Here is a 25,012-nt window from a genome sequence, read left to right as displayed (position 1 = left end):
ACGTTAGATCTTGGGAGTAATCGGACTGATTATATACTCCGAGTTTAGACGCGCACGTCGTAAATATTTAGAGACCAAACGACCAACAGAACACTCATTGTATACATCTATATACATATACGCGCCTACTGTAGCACTGTAACCCGCGTGTCATTCGATTTGCAAATTTTGCGTCATGGTAATGACACGTACGTACGTAATTAGGGTACGTAATTCGGTTTATTATTTTACCAAATTCGTATCATATATATAGACGCCTTGTTGTGTTGATCGGTATAACACGTCGAAGTCCGTTATGACGCCATCCCTTTTAACGCCGCCGGTCGCTTAACGCGCCGAATGCGCCGCGTGTGACTTTCCATTCCGTATATAACGCCGACTTCGTTGTAATGCCCTGTCTTTTATTGGTCCCAATAGTGGCATTAGGCCACGCGCAGAAGTACCCTTGTTACATTCATCATTAGCCCTTTTTGGGAAAGCGACGAGGGCGGCAGGTTTTAATTTTGACCTCCTTTTTTAAAAAATGAGAGATAGATAAAAAGCCTTATTCCAAATTCCAAATGTGACGAGGGCGGCTATTTTTTATTTCTTAAAATGGGGAAATTTAGGCGTTTACGACCTTGAATCAGGATGGATAGCACTTCGTTACCGAAATACTCACCTGCCACAGTAACAATTGGGTATCGACCGTGAAGTTAAAACGTAAAAAGTGTGATCAGGTAGTTTATTCGGGAAGCGTGCGGGAGTATTTTACTTTTTGAAAAAAGAAACAACAACCGATTTCTGCATGCGCGGGACGCGCATTTTTTATTTTCATTTTTTTACCGAAGAACTTTTTTCTTGAAGCGCGCGGATAATAAAACCGATGAGATACAAGCAATTTTTTGCGTGGCCTCATAAAGGACTTTTACCGCGTATTTCAATTCTATTATTCCGCGACGCGCGGTGCAGTAATCGCGGGGTGAAGTTGTGTAATGGCGTTCTATAACAGTTTAGGACCGATGGTCCTCGATCGTCAGCACTTTTCTATCCTCGGTACTAACTATGCAAACAAAATCCACGATTTTGGAGCTAATTGTAGGCTGTTCTTTCCTGCGTTTTTTTGTTTCTGGAAGTTTTCTTCAACTGTTTTCCTAATGTGTCTTATAAATGGATATATCAATTGGCAGCAAGTGACTCAGTGCAAATTTATTGTAATTGTTTATATAAATATATATTGTTCTCATAACATGTATTGCTGGATTTCTGTTATTGTAAACACTTTTTAACAAAAACAGGTGTCCCCCGTCAAAAAGGTACAATAAAAACCAGAAGGCCAGTCTAGACTATGAACATTTTTCGTATGGCTGGAACATTTTGGGAGGAATGTACCACCATAGTGTGAATAAGTATATACACGTGACTCATGGGTGGGTCCATGAGGCCACTTTTGAATGGGTGTACTCCCGCATTGGAATGTGCCAATTTCATCTTCGTTGACAAAATAAAAAAGGGCTTTCAAAAAAAATTGACGGACCTGAAACAATCTCACAGGTCCCCCTGGGTCCGCACGGCCCCTGCGTGTAAGTTTTAGGGAGATCGCATTTTCATGCGCCAAAATGAGCAATGGACGAAGGAATCACGAGGAATCGCTTCAAAGATATATTTGTTTTTCAGCACTGATCTGGGAAATTCGCGTAGCTTGAGTGTTCTGCTATATCCGATCCACGAAGAAGAAGCACTGGATAAAAAGATGTTCGGCCGCTATGCAGTTTTAAGCTTTATTTCGACTTGCAGCTGCAACTCGGCTCCATTCAATACGAGTAATAAGAGTACGAAGATACGATAGCAAAACCTGATCTTGGAATTATCGAGAGATATAGGATGAGGGGGGAGAGGGGGATAGATTGGGAGAGGGAAGGAGCGAGCGAGAGACAGAGAATGAGGGAGACGGAGAGAGCGAAAAAGAGGCAGGGAGAGAGAGAGGGAGAGGGAGAGAGGGGGCGCGCGAGAGTGCTGGAGAGAGAGAGGTAGAAAGAAGTAAGGAAACAACATTCCAGCGATTGGATGCGCTAATATATCCATCCGATATACGCACTTAGCGTTAGATTCTAACACAGTTGCTGTTTTCCATTCTATAATACTGTTTTCGCGGCAGATTATTAGCGGTGCGGAAAACAAACTAGACTACCCGCGTGATATGTTTTTGTTTTGCCGCTTTTCCTTGAACATATCCCCTATATAAAAACGTTACGTAATTTCCCGCGAAGTTTTCCATATACTATCGCTGTCTCTGATGTTTTTTTAAATCTTAAAATAGGGATTTCATTAGATTTTCTGTTTTGGTGTCCCTTACAAACCCACCACAACTGCTGGGAGCGAAACAGGGGGTTTGATTTGGAAATCGGAAATCGAAGTACAGAATGTAGTTGATTTGTCGTCGGTCGAGGTCGGTTACATAATTGCTGTCTCTGATGTTGGCAACTAAATACGTATCTTTCCTACGTCGTGGAACGTCGGCTATATATCAGAATCTGTTGACGTCGTGGCTGATAAGGGGCCACGTGCATTACTTTCAATATGTCCACGACCGTGGAAAAATGCAAAAATGAAACATAGAGCAAAAACGAAAATCATAAATCATGGCGCAAGAACGAATCTTTTCGTTTTGCGTTTTTCCACGATCGAAGTGTCGTATCTAAAATAATGCGTGTGGCCATTAACAGCCCCACAGACCCCTCTCTCGTACATTTGCAAATTCACAAACCTTTATTAGACCAGGAATACTGGTCCATATCGCCTTATTCGGTATCTTATTCGTACCCTCTGCTTTTTTGACGAAATGCATAAAAAGCACGCCACCCACAACATAAACAAACACTAACACAAGCGCTCTGTAAGAGAGATGGATAAAAACAGATTCCACTTTTATAAAGTTACAAATGATCGGAGGAGCATCCATCTGGTATAGGCTTTGATACAACCACCTACTAGAATCTACTTACATCATACATAAAACTGACCCTACGCTGAGGCCGTCATTTTCGGCACATGCAAATGCGCTGGTGAGTTGCATTTTCTGAAAAAAGATTACACTACAACAGCCATCATTGAAAGGATATGTAATTCAAACGATAAAAAATCCTGATCGTTTCGTTTGAATTTACAAGACAATAGGTGCTTAAGATGATTGAACGAAATGAAGAACTGTTATTCATTTTAGATAATGATAACGATAATGACGACGATGATGATAACGATAACGGTTACGAAAATGTAAACGATCGTTAAAACGATAATGATAATGATAACGATAACATCAACGGTAACGATAATGACAACGCTAATGATAACAAAAAGGTAACGATAACGATAATGATAACGATAACGACAATGGTGATGGTATTCCAGGAACGAAAGGATTTACCACCAGAAGACGCTGGGTGGCTGGTGAAGCTGAAAGAAGCTTACGACCTAGAAGGTCCAGTCGCCCATACACTCACATTCGTACCCCATTAATACCTACGAGTTACAGGACAAAAACATTCAACATGAGAAATACACATATCGTACTTCAATTTTATCATATTGGTTATTGCGATGATTTCTTAAGGGATTCCAAAAGACGTGAGGGAACTGCATAATTTTAGAGTGTTATGCGATAATCCGTAAGCATCTCTATAGTGGCACTGGGTTACTGCGCTTCAATTTTTCCTACATTTCGATTAAATTCGAACCAATTTCTAAAGAGTAAATCAATTTTCAGTGGAATATCAGTGAGTGAGAAAAGGAATCTGTCCGATCACTCGTTTTATAATTTTTGGATTTAGAGGCTTAAAAATCAAGTTCAAATTTCAGTATTGAAAATGAACTAATCAAACCAAATGCTTACCACATCGGTTGATGAACTATCTAAGATATCGAGTCTTCCCTTCCCTGCATTGGGAGCGCATTTCAAATAAACCTTAGTGCTCCTATATTGAAAACGATGAAGAAGGCATCAGTTATATTAAGTCGTATACGTAGTCCCGTGTCAGGTGAATAGCTGGCCTTCCAGAGTGATCAAAATGCATACTAATCAAGTTCAAGTTTAAGTTAGTTACGTTGCAGGGCCAATATTTGGCGTCTAGGGCAACGGAATGAAGAGAGAGCGAGTTAAATTGAATGGAGGAGGAGTTTTTGTCGGACAAAGAAGGATCCTGGGCTTATACGCAAGAAGATTCACCGCTAGTTTTTTTTCGTAAACGTAACGTAAGGAATGTGCAAAAAATTGATACAGTTTACTTGCCGTTATACCATGCGTATTCAATATTTACCATGATGATTTAGCTGACGAGTATTTGACGGCTACTTGCGATGAACTCGAATCGTATGACTATTCGACCGGTGACGGATCCCCTATGGGCGTGTAAAATTCCACGTTAGGTCCGGAGAATTTTTCGCAGGCCTTCAAGAATAAGCATATAAACGATAAGTTTAGTTATCCGTTTGCGATAGCATCGCTAATTTGCAATGTTGGTATATTTTTCAACATCGGAAACGACTTGACGTTTTGGCAAACTGCCGGTATCTGTTGCAATCATTTAAATATGAAAATCATAAAGAAATAGGGGGCATGGGATCTCAGAGGGGGATAGAAAGCAGGGACGCTGACACAAGGATATAATTGTGTTTTAGGATATCTATCCCTTCTGTATCCAAAATGTATATTGCAGGATCTCATTAGATCCAAAATTTCACAGGAAATCACTGCAATTCTCGGAACCATCTGCTCTTTCGAGTCTCGGTGTAAGCAAAGTGTCGGCGCCGTCCGAGGGTCAAGGTTATATCGATATTTACTGTAATAATCCCGACGAAGCGTCCATCTATTTTCTATTGCAAATCCGGTTCTGAAATCAGTTTATGGTAACGATCAAATGTCGATGTTATGATTCAGTTGGAAAACGACAAAAAATACTCGGACGCGATTCGAGAGAGAATGTCCTAGAATTATCGCAATTAAATAGTAAAATCTTGAACGAATATTCGATTGTCCTTGAGCGTTCGCCTCAACGTGTTAAATAAAACAGAAGATAAACCCCAAACTTCAATCAATAATTGGCGCTACTAAAATTAAGCGATACCGGTGAGTGCAAATTGAAAAATCCGTCGTACTTTTGTTTCCTTTTATTTACAATGAGAATGTGCGAACAGCCTGACAAAATCAACTATATTCATTTGGTACGATAGAAACCGCATTTTTTAACTTCCGTTAAGATTTGGTGCCACTAAAATATCAATAAGTTCAACATCACGTTTGTTTTCTTTCAAATAGACATGAAACGAAAATCAGAGCGGGATCATTCATATCCGTGCGGGTATCTAAAACCCCGAAGGATTTGAATTCTAAATTGATGATTGAATATGATTTATGAATATATATATCTATCGTTTGATACGAACGCAACTAACGCATCATAACGAATTACTCCACTGGCACACCAAACCTCATTAAATCATCAACTAATATTTCAGAGATGTATCAATTTCATTTCAAACGAAATAATGAATCGCACATTTCTCCAGTCGCCTTCGGAACGTTGGCAAATGACCGTCTGGTACACGTACAGTATTATAATCTATCTCTTGATGATTTTCGGTAGTGTCGGTAGCTTGCTCACGTTGGTTTTACTCATTCGATTGCGCAATAAACTAGACGGTCCCAGTACTCAATACTTGATCTCATTAGCTTTATCCGATATCATACACGTAAACACAATGTCATTAAAATTGCTTGAGAAGATCAGCTACGCTTCGGGTACAGGCTTTGGTATATACCTCATTTACACGACTTCCGAATTTGTTTGTAAGTTTTTACTCGTAACGGTAAATGTTTCATTAAGATTATCTATATGGACGTTGTGTATTTTTTCTCTTGAAAGATCATTTGCTATTTGTATGCCTTTTAAAGCTGCGACAACTTTTACCAAACTTCGGCGTCGGTATTTGATATTATGTCAATGGACCATTACCATTGTGGCAGAGGGGGCTCTCTTTAACTTATATGGCATTCACACTTATGTCGAAGACGGGCGCCAAAACTGCATATTATTTCCTGATTTCCGGTCTGCGGAGAACGTCATTTTTAGAATGGCCATGTCCGTATATTTACCGACTATGCGTTATATTGCTCCATACTGCATATTAAGTGTTTCGTGTATAGTTATAATCGCTATGCAGTTAGTATCAAGACCAAATGCAGCTTCTTTAGAAAGTGCGCAGAGTATCTCCAAACAAGACAAAACCTGTATCAAAAATCTTGTGGCGATAACTTGTTTATATCTTATTCTATCGCTTCCTAACAATATAGTTAGTGTCATTCTCGGTGTAAAACCATCTATCTTGATTTGGCCCCGTAAACCTTACATGCTTCAACTCGTTGTGTTGACGACTGCGACACTCGAAACATCAAACAACGCAGTAAATTTCATTGTATATTTTATCAGTTTTAGAAAATTTCGAAAAGAGATAAGAAAATGTGTGCATTAAGACAAGGTTTGATTGTTAATAGTGTATATTCTACAACCACTCCCGGATTTCTACTCTGATTCAATTAAAATCTATCTATAATTTCTTGAATTCTTGAATGAAAATCGTAACTATATGTTGATCCTAATTATCAATCTGAGTTTACCATGTGGTCTCATATGCCTAATGATGAGGGAGGCTAGAAATCGAGATGAAAGTTAATTGAAAGTGAACTAGATTTTTCGGGGTTGTCTCGCCGTTACGCACGCCCGACAGCGGGGTAGGATGGCACGGGTCCTCATTTCGATGATTTCTCCTGTTCTGCTCTTGTTTAGAACACAACGCCATTAGAATATTTTTGAAAGCAGTTTGATGGGTAGAATAAAATGTCGGAATCAACAATATTGTTTTACATTCACCTCGAAAAAGGGCTGGGGGGACTCCGTGAAATCTGGTTGGTGTCGCAAGTTTTCTTGCGGATAAACCTGCGCATGTACCTGCGCACCCGGTCTAGTGTGACAGGGGTTCGTTCTGTGGCTGGGTCTAGTGATGCCATCAGGTTCGAGTCCTTGCCGGGAGTGCATAAGGGATAAACTATAAATGGAAAAACCCGGGCTTAATTAAGATGTGATTTCCGATTGGTTAATAATGACATCATCTAAGATGCGCATGTAGCTGCGCACTCGAAATATAATCGGACAGTATTTCGGGCCGTGGTAGTCTCGATACCATTTGGCTCAAATCCCTTCCGAGCGGGGAGGTCACGTGATAATCGTAAATATACTGTAAAGTACGGTTATAGTTAATTCTATTACCACGCCTCTGTGTACTAATCCAGTTAAATCGAAAGCCCAATAACTAACGTGGAGCTGACAAATGCGGATTTAATGTCTCCTGGTAGCGTACTGGATGATGAGTATAGAAACTGGGTGCTAGCGTTAAGCGCCCTTTCTGGCCTTGCTAGGCCTGCGTAGATTGTATCTGTTTACCTTTTCTAAGCAAATAAACATTGAATTGAATTCCAAAAAAGGAAACCCCAGCCAGTTTTATGGCGGCGAAAACCCACCACATTATGGCATTCATTTTGAGAGATGATCACCAATGGCTTGGGTTTCACATGTAGAAAAATCCTTAAAGAGATGACTAATTTATGGCAATCTCCGTTAAATCGAGAACATATAGATAATAGTATAGATACATAGAGCCTGATACGTCCTTGAATATAAACGAAACAAAAAATAAAGAAAATAGCTATAGAAATGGAATATACGCGATCTGTTTCGATATTTTGCAAATATAGATGTCCAATAGAATATGATCAAAATAATTTATATTCATCTTTAGCAAATTTTCCAGGGATTTTGTATGATGCGGCCCAGTCTCGTCTGCCAGGGACCATAGCGGCCTATCTAATCAGCCATGTTGCTATATGCAGACGCCGTATCAGAAATTTTAAATATGGGAATATACAATCAAAAAGGGGGTATCTTTGAGATCGTGGACTCACGCTGGTACATTAAGGTCTTTGCTGTCTAAACCGGATAAGTCTATAATTCCGCTTCCATCGTCCATTCTACAGCTACAATCGTCAATTCTTATACACGATGTAGACGCTACGTCATCTACAACTAATGTACTTAGTATCCAAATAACAAGCAGCAATATCTGATGTATTTCCATTTCCAAATAGTTATTCTAGTAAACCATTGAAGTCTTAACCCGCGGCGATCCCGATCGCATAATGTTCTCTGCTTGTCGTCGTCAAATACCTACATTGATTGCCACGAATATACGTAGTTGACGATATCGTGACCTAAATACTGCGTCAGGATTTTGGCTGACCCTTCAGTAAAATTTTTCATACGATTGTATATACCGTTTTGTTATCGACCCGATAGATGATGAAGTCTGTATTGATTTAGAAAATTGCTTCTGTTTATTTATTTCGTCGATAATTCGTGTAGCTGCTTTTATTTCCAGCGTGTCACCAGGTAGGTTAACGCCCTTGCTCGTCTGAAGAGAAATGCGACTTGACTGCGAATCTATCTCTACATTTTAAAAAGAAAACGTTGCATATATAGGCTAATGCCGGATATATTACCTTTTTGTTATATCGCCTATCTAGTTTTTGATCCTCGATTTTGATAGCGTCCAGGGCATTTAATGTCTGTAGATTGTTCCAATTACACAATTTACCTATGGAAACGGCAGATAATATAGCCGGATCCCCCGAGACGAAAGACTATGCCCTAAATGTAACCGTAATATTGTTTGCAACGAATTTCATTTTATTTTTACTGTGTCCCTTCCTAGTTGAGGAACTTACATGTGAAACAGTATTATAGAACATTCCCTAGTAATGAAAAAATCTAAAATGTTTATACGTGCAACAGGAATTGAAATTTTAACTTGTCAAGCAATATTGTTTGTAATCATTATAATGTTCTGTTTTGCTCTGTGCAAATTATTTTTGTTGAGCAATAAATTAAACTAAACTGTAAACTGACCCTGGGGGAGACAAAATTTCTATATGCGCCAGAACCCGCTACCTCATCGTTGTCCCAGTCAGAGTAGTGTCGGGGTGACAAGGCGCACGGCGTTTTCCCTCGAATTACATTCGTTGAAGCGGACAACAGGCCCCCGCCAACTTCGTCTCATCAAATAATGATAGAACAATAGCTAAGGCTGGTCTAATAACAAATCATCGATAGCAAATACGAGGGAATCGTTTGGAAAAACGGTTGGAAAAGTTCGTGTCCTCCACGCACATCGGCTGCGCATCGTGAGTAAGTATCAAAACGAAGAACATAGGAATATGTTCGAAAATGTGAAAAAATCGCTTTTATTAGATATTCCTCGCAGTACATGATGAGTAGTAATAGCCATGATATAGAAAAGCGTATACAGTACGTAAAACGTACGACAACCTTTGGCGTTTGAAATGTAAAATGGTATATACTATATACATGTATAAATATACAAAAGTGCAATGCCCGCCTCATAATCACATAGCAATCAACGTCATGAAAGTTGCCTTATCGTGTATATACATGACAATGCAATACAAAAATTGTTTGCATATATATTTTGCGTCATTTAAATGCAATATACATGTACATGTACAAAACTCGGTGTAAATGTTTTCATTATCAAAATGTATCGTATAGTCATGTGATAAAATATTTTGCATACACATTCGTATTTAGCACAATAAAACACTATACACTAATAGCCTATATTATAATCGTGCGTTTGTAGATACCGGGTGATAGCGGATAATTAGGCCCTATAGCAAACGCCGCCATATGTCAAGAATCTCGCCACTGGAACACGAGCGATGGTGATCTATTATTTTCCATTCGCTGAATTCATTTGCATTTATCCATTCCAAAGATATATAAAATATACATATATTGAATATATTCACAGTTCGAATTCCTCGGAAAGTAATTGCACGCGATCGAGCTGCTGCAGTCGTCTGGTCGCCGACGATATCGGCAAAAGCGGATGAGCTTCCAGCCTGGGGGCGATACCCGGATAACTAGCCGGAATCGTATCCAAAATGCTATCGGTGTCCGCTTTCGCAATTTTGCCGACGCCGGCGCCTTCGTTCGCGACGAAGTTTAAAGCTTGCATTTGCCGCCTGCTGAGAAGAGGTTTCAGTTTGCTGAAAGCGCGGCTACGTGACGTCATCGTATTACGATGCTGGCGGTCGTTGGAAGACGATTTAGTTTTAGCACAGTCCGCCGTGAGCGCTGCGGTATCGCTATAAGCCCGCGGCCGAAAGTCGTCAGCGGGTGGTCTGGGACGATTTTTGTCATCGTTACTCGGATTGGCGGTCGTCTGCGCGTCGCCTATTAAGCGCCGACGTAACAATTTCCGTTTGATGCGAATTACAGCGGCTTTACTGATATTACCATCGGTCTGTTTATTGACATTGTCCGCGCCGTCTGTTTTATCGCTATTTTCATTGTTCGATGCACCTGACTCACGCTCGACGTTCATATTCTCATTGCCAGGTATGTCGCAGATATCACCGTAACGGCTCGCGGGCGATCGTTGTTTCGTCGTATCAGGGAGGTGGGAGTGTCCCACCTCCCTGGTCGTATTACAGCCGACGGTACTGGTATCTTCACACCCGTCAAGAATCGAATCACCCCTTCGAGATTCAGTCGGGGAACGTTTCCTGGTCAAGAAACCGACTTCGGTAGACGTCCTGTTTTCGCGCTCGCAATCGGCTCGTCTCGCCGCGCGACGACGCATCTTCGCCGCGTATCGTTTCAGTTTCATTTCGCGGGTCGGGCGACGCGGTATTTTCGACGGAGAACGATTCTGGGCGTCCGCGTTGGCGCGAGGCGGTTTCGGCAAGTTGCACCTGTCCTCGCATCTCCGTTCGCGCGACAGGTTGTCGTTTGAACTTTTCGAACGAGTCGCTCGTTGGTTGTCGTCGTCCGCCATATTCAGATTAGACATCATTCCGTCGACGACGTCGACGTCAAACGTGACTCGTTTTTTACAGGCGGTCGTATTGTCTTTATGAACAGTTCGCGCCGAAAACTGTCCATCCATCCGATGCCGATTCATGTTCATCGTACATCGTAGCAACTCTCGCTTTCGTAGCTGTTTGATATCCGTATCTGCGTCGGTTATTTCCTCGTAAGGTATGCGCGGATATTCGATAACGCGCGTTTTTCTCAGCTCATCCGGAATGCGACTGCGAATACTGGCAAGATTCCTCGAGTTCTCCAAATTATCGAAGGTACCCGGGGCATCATTCGTCTGGTTGCCGAAGCTCGTGTCCATGATAAGGCAGTTTTTTTCGTCGGTGCGTGTAGATAACAGCTGTTTTTGCCTAGCGACTAATGAACACCGACCCGGTGAAATAGGAGGTAGATTTTCCTCGGCGGAGCGTTGCCTTTTCAGCGGACTCGGCGGTTCCTGTTGTCGCACGTTTATCGATACGGTAACACCGACTTCGCAATTCGGGCACTGTCCGTCCAAAACGATGCTAGATCCCGACATGGTTTTCGGCAAGGTCTCTGTAGCGCGTAAGCCCAGTAAAACCGGAGCCATCGTCGCGAGCTGACTGCCTCATGTACACGAAACTCTCGCTATGCTCAGATCTCGATACAAAGGTACATTTACTCATCGCCCGCCGCCGATCGACAAAATCCCCAGGGGTACAAATACTGCCACTTTATCGCTATTCAGCTGTTGCTATCTTAATCCAATGTCACGCTCTTTGTGAGAATTAACTCCCGAGATCAAGGTGCTTCAACACCTGGCCCTTCGCTAATTGTTACGCGTGGAACGTAATTAATTCTTTGAAGTGGGCAAACAAAGGAGAGTGAGCATTATTTACCGGTCCACAACTCTTCGACAATATCGAGCTCTTCGACAAATATATGCTCGACAGTTTTAGTAATTACCTCCCGATTTCAACGAGAACGTCATCTCAGGAGTGAAATTTTTCGTCCTTGCGCCTTCTCGCGTGAGCTATATATACAGACGTATTTCCACGTATATATAAATGCGGCCGAATGATTAGTCATAATCGCTGCGATAACGCTATTGAAAAAAATTGCGACGTTTCATAGATTACAGTACAACTTACTCCCATGTCATTGTCCGCAGACTAGATACTGGTTCGAACAAGTAGAATTATGATCCACCCCGCATATCGAGTTTGCCGCCGCCGCCCCGGGCTTTTTCGGTCGCGTTGCACCAGGTGACTGATATGAAACGAGCTCTTTCAAAGTACCAGGGTCGCCGCAATGGTCGGTCGCTTACAATCACAACAACAACTACTGTCCCGCGAGAGAACGCGTACTGACCTACGCATGAACTGGAAAATATAAAGAAAAACACTTTTTATTTTACAACGAAGTAGTAAATTATACTTTCGAATCGCAATACGGCGTCGAGGACAATTGAAAACCGATTATTCGTAATGAAATATACATATTATTTCACGGTTCAGCGAAAGGTTCAAGATCTAGGCATTGAAAAACACGCGATCATAAATCTATCCACTTTCTGTTCGCGTGAACAGCCCTTTTCCTCACTTTATCACGTATCGGTAACTTCCGGATAGGAATTTCCAATAAGACTGAATAATCAAAGTGTTTCTTATTTCTCATGGTTTCAAGCATACGGTTTATACGTACAAAGTGTATCAAATTTTGTGTTATATAGCGCACAATTATTCAAATTGTAAAAGCCGATAAAACTGAGACAAGAGCTGGTATTGCTACAACGCGCTATTTCATTTCTGGAGTAATCCTGTTTATACGCGATAAACGACTTAAAAGTTTAACTTAAATAGTAGAAATATTTCGCTTAGTTGCTACCACCCTTCTTCACTATAAAATGACATGTCAAACATCCATTTGACATATCATTTTTTAGCTAAAACCTGAAATATTTCTAGAATTTTGAATTAACTTTTTAGCCTCTGAGCAATATATCGTAGGATTTTGCTTTTATTGTTTCCATCACGGATATTGCGATCTTAATGATTCATCGTGTCTATATGCGTTTTTATTTTTCATTTTTTTGTGGTTTCTCACTCCACCATCTGTAAATGATGGAAAATCCATCCAAGGTCAACTGCCGACAACGCGGAATTAACGCTATGACTTAATTCACAACAACAAAGCTATACGATCGATAACAATAATATTAGAATCAGCGATGAATAATTAAAGTGAACGCTTCGAGCGTGACTAAATCCAGAGATTGATTGAGGAAATTGAGACACCAATGACTCATGCAATATGTGTGGTGGCGGCACTTGTAACAGCACCACCTGCCAACAGTCGCACGTCAACAATATGCAGACACGTGGCTACCGAGATCCTTTGTGAAGACGACTTCAAATTTCGAATTCGAAATCTTAAAATGAAAGTAGAAACCACCCATTTTGTCTCGAACTGATGGCGCCGTTTTATTTGCGCTTAATGGTAGGGGTGATTTAGTGAATTATACCATGATTCATACCTCGATGAAGACACTATCCGCGTTGAATAGGGGGTGAAAATCCACAACGCACAATGTAAAGAAAAATGTGCCCTTAAGGTTTTCTTGAGCTATACCCCAGTTTACTTTCAACTCGTCGGCTATATCCTTAAAGAAATCTTATCTAAACGACGGAAGCGTTGAAAATAAAACTAGCTAAGAAAACCATTAGGGCTATTTTTTCTCTATATTGACATTTTACCTTACATACATCCATGATTCATAAAGTAGCCCATCATATCTGAGGCAACTTGGAGTATTCCCACAGGGCGCACTATCTTAATTCTTTTAACAAATTGGTATGTTCATTTTTTCATTTTAACGTTCACTATATTGTAGGCCCTATATATGCTTTCTTGCAAACCTACCTTCTGATCTGAAATTTCTGTTGAAAACATCAGCTCTTCGACAAGGAAGTCCTGTCATCAACGATAGCGGCTCCACGGAAGATGTTACAAAAATCGCGAGTTGCAGTACTCTGCGTCCATTGACTAGCTGCGTGCTCGCTACCCCTACGTATAAATGCCCTACTCATACTACACGTCAGATGTGATAGTATAATCAACTATCCTTTTGTCTGCCAGTCGCGGCTGTTGTATGAATTAATGATTTCCCCTATATTTGGTGACGGGCGCCGTTCATTATCTGAACAAAGGCTGCTGCGCGCGCCATGATGGATTTGTAATCACGCACGACACGCGCGCCAGATGAAAGCAGAAGAAAAGTTGCCTAGACAACCGACAAAATAGCCTCAATTGAGAAACAATGTCCTGTTTTGATATGCTATTTTGAGAAACAATGTCCTATTTCGATATGCTATTTTGAGAAACAATGTCCTATTTTGATATAGTCGATATTTCCACTGTTTGAAATCAAAAATTAAAACACTGTTGTACGCAATAGCCCCCGGTACCCACAAGGAAAAATCCCCCTGGTAAATTCCCCAAATTATCTTTTCTATCGAACTAAAGTACAAAACTTGGATATTAACTAGATAATAATCTTTACAACAGGGCCTAAATACATAATTACATTTCATTACGAGTTCTGAACTATATTTCTTCACGGTATTTCAAAACGATGATAATGTCATTTTTGATGCGTATATGAAGTATTTTGTTGAATTTTGTTGTGTAATCAAATTAAGGGCTGTTTTTAGCAAGGATGATTTAAAACCGAGATTTAAAATGTCAGGGGGATTGTCAAATTCTTTTGACGCATTGAAATACTGGATGGGACATAAAGAGAACAGTTTTGTTTGCACAATGTTCTCCATTCGGTTTTGGTTAAACCGGCAAACCACTCGTCTGGATAGATTTCACTAGTTTATTGGGAAAATCCTAAACTTCCCTGCTGATAATCGGTACGGTCCGGGTCTGGTCTTTTAATGATTTGCGCTACAGTCGTTCATGACCATGACGCTATCCGTCGAGAATTCGTGGTTCCCGTGAACAGCTTCGTTAGATCATTGAAATATACTTTAACTGTCAATTTTTAAATCAATTTCGCATGTATTCTCATAGAAAAGAGTGCGTCCATGAAAACGGATTTGTGGGATTCGACATCTCCGCGCAATCATGTAGTAGTACCACGACTAACCGCTCGATGTCGCGGCGGTCAACCAGGAAGTAAACAACTGCTTAGCAACTTGAAGAATTTTACACATAAAATCCGCTAAAATCCCTACAAAACGACGTGAAAGATGTCGTTTTTCGGTTTGTCACAGTTCGGGTATCAGAATACTTTACGGGAAGGTTTGAAATACCCCGGTTTCACACCGAACGAGCGGGCATTATCGGCAGGCAATTACACTTTACACTACAAACAATTACAAAAACTTCCTCCGATCAAACGACCGCAAACCGGAGTAGAACCGAGACGACCGTCTGTAGTTCCGATTGATCAGATCTCATCTTACGGAGAAGGACCGCAGGGATCGCATGTAGAACTCACTAGAATGAGAACGAAACATATACGATGTCCTGAAGGTAGGGTTTTCTTGATTTATCGATTGCAAGTGGCAAGGGCAGTCAGCACGCCACAGCCGCAGCAGAACTTTTCACCGTGGTCCCAGCCCTGGCAGTGGTTGTCTCCACAGAGATCTCCGTCGCTCTACGATCCTAGTGTAACTGACTGTGGTACATCTGATACTAAGGTTCTTGGTGAATGGAACTCGAGTAAAGAGGGTTCCCTCCATTTTGGTGAAATGCGGCATCCCAGCGCAAGTTCAGGGGAGAGGCTCATTCGTGGCTGCAAAATTGACCCCCACTTGAAGACCAGAATTTACGTAACATAGCTAAGTAGCTTTGCTTTGAACGGTTATTGAAATATCATCGGGTCAGCTGTGGTGTAATAGAGCCCTAGATGAAATATAGCAGGCCTAGTTTAGAGAACATTATGAAAAATATAAATTCAGACAAAAACAGATTTCAAAATAAAATCTCTCAACAAAGAGCTGAAGTGATCTATAGGATGTATACAGAGACTTCGGTGATTCTACCCCGATCGAATGGAGTGCACCCCATGGTCCGATCATGGATTGGCTCAATTTGAGAGTACCAATAAAACTTTGAAAATCCAGTACGGGTGACGAATCGCAGTTGTTCACGGATTCAGATTTTTATTATATAGCCTATATATCACGTCGAAATCGAATTCCTTTCTTGTTCAGGTCCGGTTGATTTGTACCGAACGCCTGTTATTACATCGCAAAAATACGGCTGGTGGACGAAAGAAAGCCCGATTCAGGAAAAACAGCCCTGGACGTACGTACGCAGACATGTGCATGTCAACAGCGAAATGACGAGGTAAAAATATATTCTTATTTATGTGGACGATCTGGAGCCAGTTGCTGAAAAGTTGGTTAGAGTTAACCAGTGGATAGTTGACAAAGTGACAATTAAAAGTTCATTGTTACTATGGCATTTATCCGCTCGTTATTTCTAAGTAACCGTTGAGCAACTGGCCCCAGAATCAAGGTCCACAGTTGTGAATTAGAGTTAACTCTGAGTAAAAATTAGTTCTTTTTCAATGTTTAAACTCAAATCTTAACTCACAACTGTGGAACTGGGCCCAGGACTGTAATTTATCATGATTGAACCATTGTTTTAGTCAATACTTAAAGATCAAGTGTAGCCTATTCATCAAAATTCAATAGATAACTAACCCGTATACCAGTACATGTGTAATAAATGTTATTTTTCCGATAAACACTGAACTTGAATAAATATATGAGTTTGATAAATGAATAACAGGCGAACGCATTACACCAGTGTTGGTTTCCCTTCACTGGCTCCCTGTGCAACAGCAAATCAAATTCACAATTATCCTTCTTGAGTTGAAGTGTCTAAACAATTTGGCTCCTTATTGGTTACAGGATTTTAAGATAGTTCCATATGTACCAGCTCGTCCACTGCGATCCAGTTCTGGCAATATTCTTGTCCCCACATCACTCTGACTGTCTTAAACTATTTGGTGGACGTTGTCTCCAACATATTGCCTCATCTTATTGGAACTCTTTTTTGGATTCAGAGATTTGATGATCTGAACACATTAAAACAGTCCGAAACACCAGCTTTTATGTAAAGCGTATGGGTTTTAGAAACAATTTTAGAAACATCCATAAAGCACTTGTGAACATTGAATCTAAGGCTAAACAAAAATGATACCTTGTTTCTCCGCAGCGGCCGGGTCATTTTTGTAAAATATGATAAGATTTATAAACAGTTCATGTCTATAGCGGCCGGGTCTGTTATGGTAAAATTGATCACGATTTTAAAAAAAGTAATGTATAGCGTAGATAGGCGGCCGGCCGAGTCAACATTTAAGCTCAGCAGAGCGGAGAAACAAGGTATCAATTTTTTATTTAGCCTAAATGAAACAGGCGATACACAAATTTTCAGATTATCATTATTCTTAATACTTTAATTTCGTATCTAGATAAATCTACCGATTAAACATACGAATTGAAATCTGGAAATTGAATGTACTCGCACGATCTCTTCTGGCAAAAACCCCATTTACCTCACATTTTGCTAAGCGGACATCAACTGCTAATGTTGTGAAAGTAATATTTTACCAGTCTTAAGTTCTACATTACGTCTAGCCTATGGTGTAAATTTTTGAATAATTGAATTTCCCATCAGACCAGTTTGAGTAAATAAAATGGAATGAATTATATCGTACTATACTGTACTACCATTATATGGTAGTACAGTGGTATTATATAGTGTTAACACCTGTTGACGTTAAACAATCTTTGACAAACCGCTGTTCATAGCACATTTTCATTTTTTCCATTCTCCTTTTTATTGCAGATTTGTGGACGAAATGAGTTTAACCAATCGCGAATTTACGCTGTTCTAAATATATAGACGCGCGCACGCGAAAATCATCGAATTCATTTTCTGAATTTTAATAATTGTTTAATTGAAACGATGCTGTATCCATTTTGCGTAATAACTCGGGAAATACTAATTGAGTATTAATGTTAAATAATGATGTCCGCTTAATCTATTTATTCATATATTATGTATATTAGGGAAAAGAAATAAAAATCTGTCTATAGAAAATGTGATTTGTGCGATGATAGAGTACGAATACGAATACGAATATTGATTACACTCCAACCATTGAGGAAAAACAATTACATGTATTTACAATTAATTACATAAACGGCAATAAAAGCTTTTAAAAACTTTAAATTGGGCTCAAACATACATATACTTTATACAATACATATTTACAATACATATATACTACCAGTTTGATTTATATACATCCAGACCTATTTTGATAAATTTAGCCAAATTTAAAGTCGGATTTTTTAATACATCTTAGTTCCGAAAGGTATTTATATCGAAGTAGTCCTCACCGAATTCGGTAAGTAATTTACAATCGAAAGAACGTTTAATATTTTATTCAATAACGACGCCTATCTCGTTTGAGAGTCGACCGAATGCATTTTAAATACCGCCAGATTTAGATTTAATTTAATTTATTGTTCCAGAAATTATACAATTTTTTCGTTCGAGCACAGGATACAAAAAAATAAACAGTTTACAGTTATACAAATGCAGTTACTCCAGTTACGTTTGCAATATACAGTAACAGTTTTTTCTTCTATAAAGTTCGTACATATTATACACGCAATTAAGACGTGTGTGCACAGCGATGGCTTGATGAGGCGGTGTGCCTTTTTTTATAAATACTGCTCTAGCTTCCTTAAGATGTTTGGGTCTTGTGATGTAAAAAGATTCATGAATTTGGAGTTAGGGAAATTTACTAGTTGTTGCCGTATGTACCGACTTCTTAAACTTTCGAAAAAAGTACATTCCATTATGAAATAGTATTCGTCGCTATTCTTCCTAGGTTACATTTTGTACAAAGTCGTTCATTCCGGGGAATATTTTCGTATCTTCCTGTTTCAATCAGTAGGTTATGGTTAGAACAACGGCCAAAAAGTCCTTAACAACGACAATCTCATTTGAGAGTCGGCTTCATGCAGTAAAATTCAGTGGCGAATTTAGGATATCTCACTGGTAGGGTGGGGTACCTCACAGTCACGTGATCCACCCTGTTTTAGTTAAGTCCTTTGAAATGCCACCGTTGGGACCGATAAAATATGGCGTTATGACTGATTTGGCGTGGTGAAGAACGGTTTTTTCATCGAATGTGAGTTAGATCGAGCAAATACGTTTTCTGAAAAAATGTTGGGGTGTTAGTGTTTTGCCCGTAAATCGAATTAATTTCTTTAGCGGAAGGGCGCGTATCTTATATCAAATGTGTACACGACACACCTATGAGTAGTGCAAAACGAAATTAAACAAACGACCGTACTACATCCACAAACGATTGCAATTTTATGGCACAATATTCCCTTCAAAAATAATCCGGCAAAATATATATCTCAATGACGCAACGTCACACTTAGGGGGTGGTCTCGGGGGTCAGGACCCCTGAATTCCCATTGAGGGTGCCCTTTTTGTCAAGATGTAGATAGTCAAAACCCGGTGCGGATTTGGCACTTATCCTCTCGAAAACTCGATTATTCTGACCCCTTTATAGTACCCTTCCTCATGACATGGTTAATACTTTATCCGTGAAAAATACCTCTCCTATTTAGGCGCGGATCAAGGGCGTAGCACTTGGGGCACGCGCTACCCTCTAGATTTTCAGTTGGCCCCCGAAAATCTTTTCTGTCAAAAATTCGGCACCATCTGAGGACGTCTTAAGGCTCCTAAGGTATTTTTCTTTGGTTGAAACAAGCTCAAATCCTCGGAAATAGCACCTGCAGGGCTTATTTTCTAAATGTTCGCGGAGAAGGGCAACCAGACCACTTTACGCTACTAGTGGATTTAGTGCCTCTTTTTAATGTTGCCCTTTTCATCGGATGCTGCCCCTCAATATAAGCTCTGGATCCACCCTCTTCTCATGGATCCCGGCGCGCGCCTTTCAATTTCCATAGATCCGCCTCTGCATACAGCACCACCTAAGCGAAGGTTTGAAGAATGAGATGCCTAGATGATAAAGAGAGCAACTCCATGACAGTTCAGTTTTTTGTCTCGACTGTCGAAAGAATGCTCCCTTGATTACTAGACAGATATATCCTACCCGCGCGGCGCACGGCAACATCGATAATGTATATTCTTTTCAAATGCGGTTGATATCTTAGCTGAAAAAGGTATTTGATAATATATAATTGAACAAATACAAAAACACGCCAGACTTTCCGCCCGAGTCGGATCCGATCAACTCGGATATTTTATGAAGTATTTTTGGTGACACTTATATGAAATACATAACATCCTCCAACTCCGATGTCACTCTGAAGTCGGACACTTACCCGGGGACACTTACGTCCCAAAAGATCCGCCTTCAGCGAAGTCTACTGTATACATATTCACACTATTTCGGTTTGTAGATGTTACGTGTAAATACTAAATAAGAACCCATACACTGGACTTTTTACGTACGACTTTTTAGGCCGTTGTTTTCGAACGGTTTCTATCGCTCCAGAGGTTATAGGCTACCACCACTATAGCGTGGCCACACCAAACTTGCCGACACGTGGTCATCCAGACTCTCGGTATCCAATTCCTGTACTCGCTCACGATCGAAGATCTACGCTATACTTAAATACAGATTCTTCCGATTTGTTTTCCCGAATGATTTTTTAACAGCATGGCGCGCCGCGTGTATCGGCCGGCTCGAAAACGCTTACTGCACAGGCCGCAGTACGTTCTATGCGTATGGTGTACGGCAACGACGTCTGGTTGCGTATGTTTACCCAGCCCCCTTATCTCCAAAACCTACACACTCTCTCATACACACACACACACACACCGGCATACCGGCGTATTATCAACGCAAATACAAGTGACACCTACCTTCGTATATTTGGGACAACAACCGCCTCAATCGACGCGACAGCCCATATGCATCGGCGTGGCATGATATTTGAAAAGATCCCCGAAGTCGCGGAGTATATTGTTAGTTTTAAAAATTTCATTGCTCAAATCGGAAATACTCAAATATTTGAAATAACCGACCCGATCGGCGGCGTCGTGTATGAGCCCAAACCTTTTTACACATATATTGCATATGATAAAATCAAATTAATAGAATTTAGAATGTAATTGGTACGATAAGTGAAAAACGACGACAAACATGACGATGATCTCTAGTGTCTTTTCGATTAATTTCTGATCGAATAAATTTTATTTTAAAACCTTTTTAATCTGGATATAGTGGGTTTTATCTTATTTATCTGTTACTGAAGATAGAGATGCTATCGCAGGAATGACCCGGCGATCTGACCACAGGGTGGACCCAGACTGCTGGAAGTATACTGGTGTAGAAGTGCCCTTCTATTCTGCAAGTTCTGGTAGAATCAATTGAAAATGGCCAATTTGAATAATCGAAAATCGATAAACGTCAAATTTTTTATGAATAATTTTCCTTAACAGGTTAAAGTTTTCTGGATACAGAGAAGGATTCGATGCCCCAAATTGACAGATATTCTATGATATATGTGCCCTTCCACAGCTGAGAAGACCTCGGAAACCTAGGCTAGATCCGCCCCTGGACCGTCCGATTTCCCGGGATCGGTGGCAAACAATCCATATCATATTCGAAATTGTCCCAGAACGAAAATCACGATACGAAATCTTTACTGAGAGAACCTTTGAACGTACCTTTCATTTCGTCGACTTTCACCGCCGCGGCGGTGCTTACATCTGAATTGTGATTCTTTTAAATCAAAATTTGAACTTCCAAGTGCAAAGTGACGATCAATCTACCGTTGAAGGCGTCTCGGTTTATCGCATAATACAATTATATCGTATGTACATGTATGTATAATTTAGGTTGTGTTGATATAGCCTACCAGCAGTCTGAAAAATTCGCTGAAAATCAAATAATTGATCAGGACTGTCCCGTTAACTTTATAGCGATAACCTCATGAAAACGGCAATCAATCAATCAACTTCAAATAGGAAAATAAAAACGACTCGGAGTGGAATAAAAATCAACTTTCAAATTCGGAACGAGCCAAAACCCCGCGCGCTGTATGAATGAGTTCGCTATCGAAGAATTTGAATCATGCGTATTATTAGGTGCCCTCGAAACCTTATTGGCCCACATACAACTGATCGAAACCTATGGAGTACCTCTTCATTTTGTGCGCGGGTGTATAGTGTTGCCATATCCTCAGAGAAAGTCGCGAACTAAAAAATACATAAAGTGAACTATAGAAAAAATGAAGACCGTGGGAACGGGCCAGTATCCGATATCAATCTACAAAATCTTCTCTCTTTGATTTGAATGTAACTGAAGTGAATTCGTCTTAGGAACCGTCACGATTAATTAAAAACACCTATACCCTACTCATAACCACGCCCAAGTTCGCGTTTATCATGCATTAACACTCACCGAAACACCGTATGAAATCATTTGAAATTCCACTAACATTGCCGTTATCGTGTGTGGGTGTTCTTGATAAGCGGTACAACGAGTAAGCATCGTTCTATTTATGCTTCAAGGAATTACGCATTACTATTTCCCGATGGGTTTTCCCGAACGAAAAAAGTTACTTGCTGGAAGAATAGTTCCGAAGACTATCTATTTGGTATTTCAGCAATTTAGATAATCGTCACTTACTGAAAGAATATTGTTATTTCGACAGTTCCGATGACTTTCTATCAATCTGGTATTTTAGCAATTTAGCTACCCGTTAAGCGACAACGTTGACAGTACGAAATTTAATTTGCTGGGTCATTAAAAAAAAAACGTATGGAAACGTATGTTACGCTAGTTAACCAGGCACATAACTCATTTTAAGTCGTGACTATACTAATCGTAATCGGAATAAAGATATCACCCTTTGACATAAACAACCGCGACATTTTGTATATTCAGGCATCCTAAATGATATCGGATCTTAAGATGTAAGTATCTAAAATATATGTTTCTATCTGTTATAATCGAAATGAAAAATAGATATTATGGTCATTAACGAGGAATATCAAAACTGATAACTCTCAGAAATGAAGATCATTCTGATGCAAAATCGAAGCACGTTTTTCAACGTTTGAACCTTTAGAAGAGAATAAAATCTTAATGCCCGTGCCAGCAGCTATAGTAGAGCTCAACGCGTGTTTGTCAAGGCTAAACTCACAACCCTATGGAACTGGGTCCCGGATCTTCTAAGTCCGACAGGAATCCACCTGCGGCAAGTTCCACCGACAGGAATCCATCTCGTAAGCGGCGTCATTCGTCATCAGTGACGTGTTAGCTCGACACGACGTGGGCTCGTCTGCAGACGGAACGCAGCAATGTCATCATATACAAAATCAATTCCCGCTCGCACTTGCACGAATACGCATATATTATTTTGCTCCGTATTATAATCTATATCACTTCGGCATATTTCATATCTACGTCGATATTACTGTATATAATTATGTTAAACACCGCATTGCCGAACAGGGAAAAATACCTTCAAACTTCAAAATACAAAACACGACAAACAAACTCAAGAGATAAAAGAGAACAGCAGCAATATGAAAAACAAAGTTCAAACCGGTAACTTAACAAGAAAAATTATAATTGAGAAGTAAATTAACAAAAGTATTAATTATACTTACCTGGGTTGGTGTAGATACGCATAGTGACTGATGGCGGGTATGTCGGCTATGTATTTCTGCCCGCGCACGTTTGGGTTTTCGATCGTCGAATACGGTCGTCTGATCGCGCCGTCATTGCCATCAGGACTTTATAAGACATCCGGATCGGGCGGCCTGAAAATAAAGTAAGCCCGATTCCTTTTCGGGCGTTGATTGGTCGCCGGCGTCGCGGGGACGCGTCATCAGCGGGCTGATTTTGCGGCAAATATAACAATAGATCGTCAAGCGATGAGCGAATTACTCGAAGAAGTTCTTCTTCAAAAGCCCCATTTAGAGAAACAGTAAGAGGTAATGAATTAGCCAAGTCGCGTTACCTTTCGAATTCTTAAAACACTTACTCTGACCTGGGTCCTCCATGTTCGCTGAACGCAACAGAGTTGGTCGATTGCCCTGGGAAAGTTGTGTTTGAATGTTAAAGCTGTGCACAACGATAGTTTCATATTTTCAAGTACGTGCAGATATGCTTTCCATTATTTTTCCCGTTCAAGTGGGCCGCCTATTGCCGAAGCTCGAACGTTGTTTGCGGAATAATCTATATACTATTGTTGAAAAATATATGTATCCGTATACGAAACGTAGCCAACGCCCTGGCGCAGTCACGTGGCCGATGAAGTGGTCAGTAACCATGGCACCGGATTTGATTGACGGCTACAAGTAGTTTTTCAATTGAAGTTTTTTTTCGAGTGAAAAAAAAAATTTCGAAACGACGATGACCCTTCATATGTGTCAGAAACTGATATCGCAAAGCGTACAAGCGCGGCGAATAGTCTAAAACGCTGAACAATACCTTAACCGAAATATCGACAAGTTATCCCAATTGAGGGAGGCAAACTGGGAACGCAAAACATCCATTTGTAAAAACTCATCCTTTATATAGAATTTCGCCTCGATTATTCACGCATATCTAATTGAACCTGTCGATAAACAAAAGTTACACCGACGTCAAGCATGCGCGGAGTGAAATGATCTGTCAGGTTATGCGCCCAATTGTCTTACAAGCAGTTGAACCTCGTTACTACGATAATGTTTAAGATGAAAACCGCTTATTACGATCATCTCCAACATGTCGCAGCTTACATATTTCCAATTATGCTTCGATTAAACAGAAAAAAATCAGCAAACTCGACCACCGATCACACAACTATGTACTTCGATTTCAAAATCAAACCCCCTGTTTCGTTCCCGGTAGATGTGGTGCTTTTGTAAGGGACTCCAAATGACGAAATCAAACGAAATCTAGAAATCGAATGAATAACAGGGTCAATCCTTATTACAATAAAATCAAAGATATTTATATCAATCAAGCTTTGGATAGTACTAAACCC

The 25,012-nt window shown here is 40.3% G+C and overlaps 2 protein-coding genes across 2 annotated transcripts; one reads left to right on the top strand and one right to left on the bottom strand.

The window, feature by feature from the left end:
- Positions 1-9,346: 9,346 nt before the first annotated feature.
- LOC141907034 (uncharacterized) lies at positions 9,347-13,978 on the bottom strand. The gene is made up of 2 exons (XM_074796579.1): positions 13,872-13,978; positions 9,347-12,331 (listed from the first exon to the last, which is right to left on the bottom strand). The coding sequence occupies exon 2, from the start codon at positions 11,557-11,559 to the stop codon at positions 9,910-9,912; it is 1,650 nt and encodes a 549-aa protein (XP_074652680.1). The 5' UTR covers positions 11,560-12,331; positions 13,872-13,978; the 3' UTR covers positions 9,347-9,909.
- Positions 13,979-15,118: 1,140 nt separating this feature from the next.
- LOC141907446 (sperm microtubule inner protein 11-like) lies at positions 15,119-18,106 on the top strand. The gene is made up of 3 exons (XM_074797090.1): positions 15,119-15,491; positions 16,175-16,310; positions 17,820-18,106. Exons 1-3 carry the CDS (start codon positions 15,206-15,208, stop codon positions 17,866-17,868), a joined length of 471 nt encoding a protein of 156 aa, XP_074653191.1. The 5' UTR covers positions 15,119-15,205; the 3' UTR covers positions 17,869-18,106.
- Positions 18,107-25,012: the final 6,906 nt, after the last annotated feature.

Source organism: Tubulanus polymorphus, chromosome 6 (genome assembly GCF_964204645.1).
Source record: "Tubulanus polymorphus chromosome 6, tnTubPoly1.2, whole genome shotgun sequence".
Lineage (NCBI taxonomy): Eukaryota > Metazoa > Nemertea > Palaeonemertea > Tubulaniformes > Tubulanidae > Tubulanus > Tubulanus polymorphus.
This window is presented reverse-complemented; position numbering and strand designations above follow the sequence as displayed.

Bases quoted from the DNA above. Each gene is read 5' to 3' on its own strand.
- LOC141907446 (XM_074797090.1), top strand. From the start codon at position 15,206: ATGTCGTTTTTCGGTTTGTCACAGTTCGGGTATCAGAATACTTTACGG. The intron at 15,492-16,174 runs GTAGGGTTTTCT...TTTCTTGTTCAG, and splicing joins ACATATACGATGTCCTGAAG to GTCCGGTTGATTTGTACCGA. The intron at 16,311-17,819 runs GTAAAAATATAT...TTTTTATTGCAG, and splicing joins GTCAACAGCGAAATGACGAG to ATTTGTGGACGAAATGAGTT.
- LOC141907034 (XM_074796579.1), bottom strand. From the start codon at position 11,559: ATGGCTCCGGTTTTACTGGGCTTACGCGCTACAGAGACCTTGCCGAAA.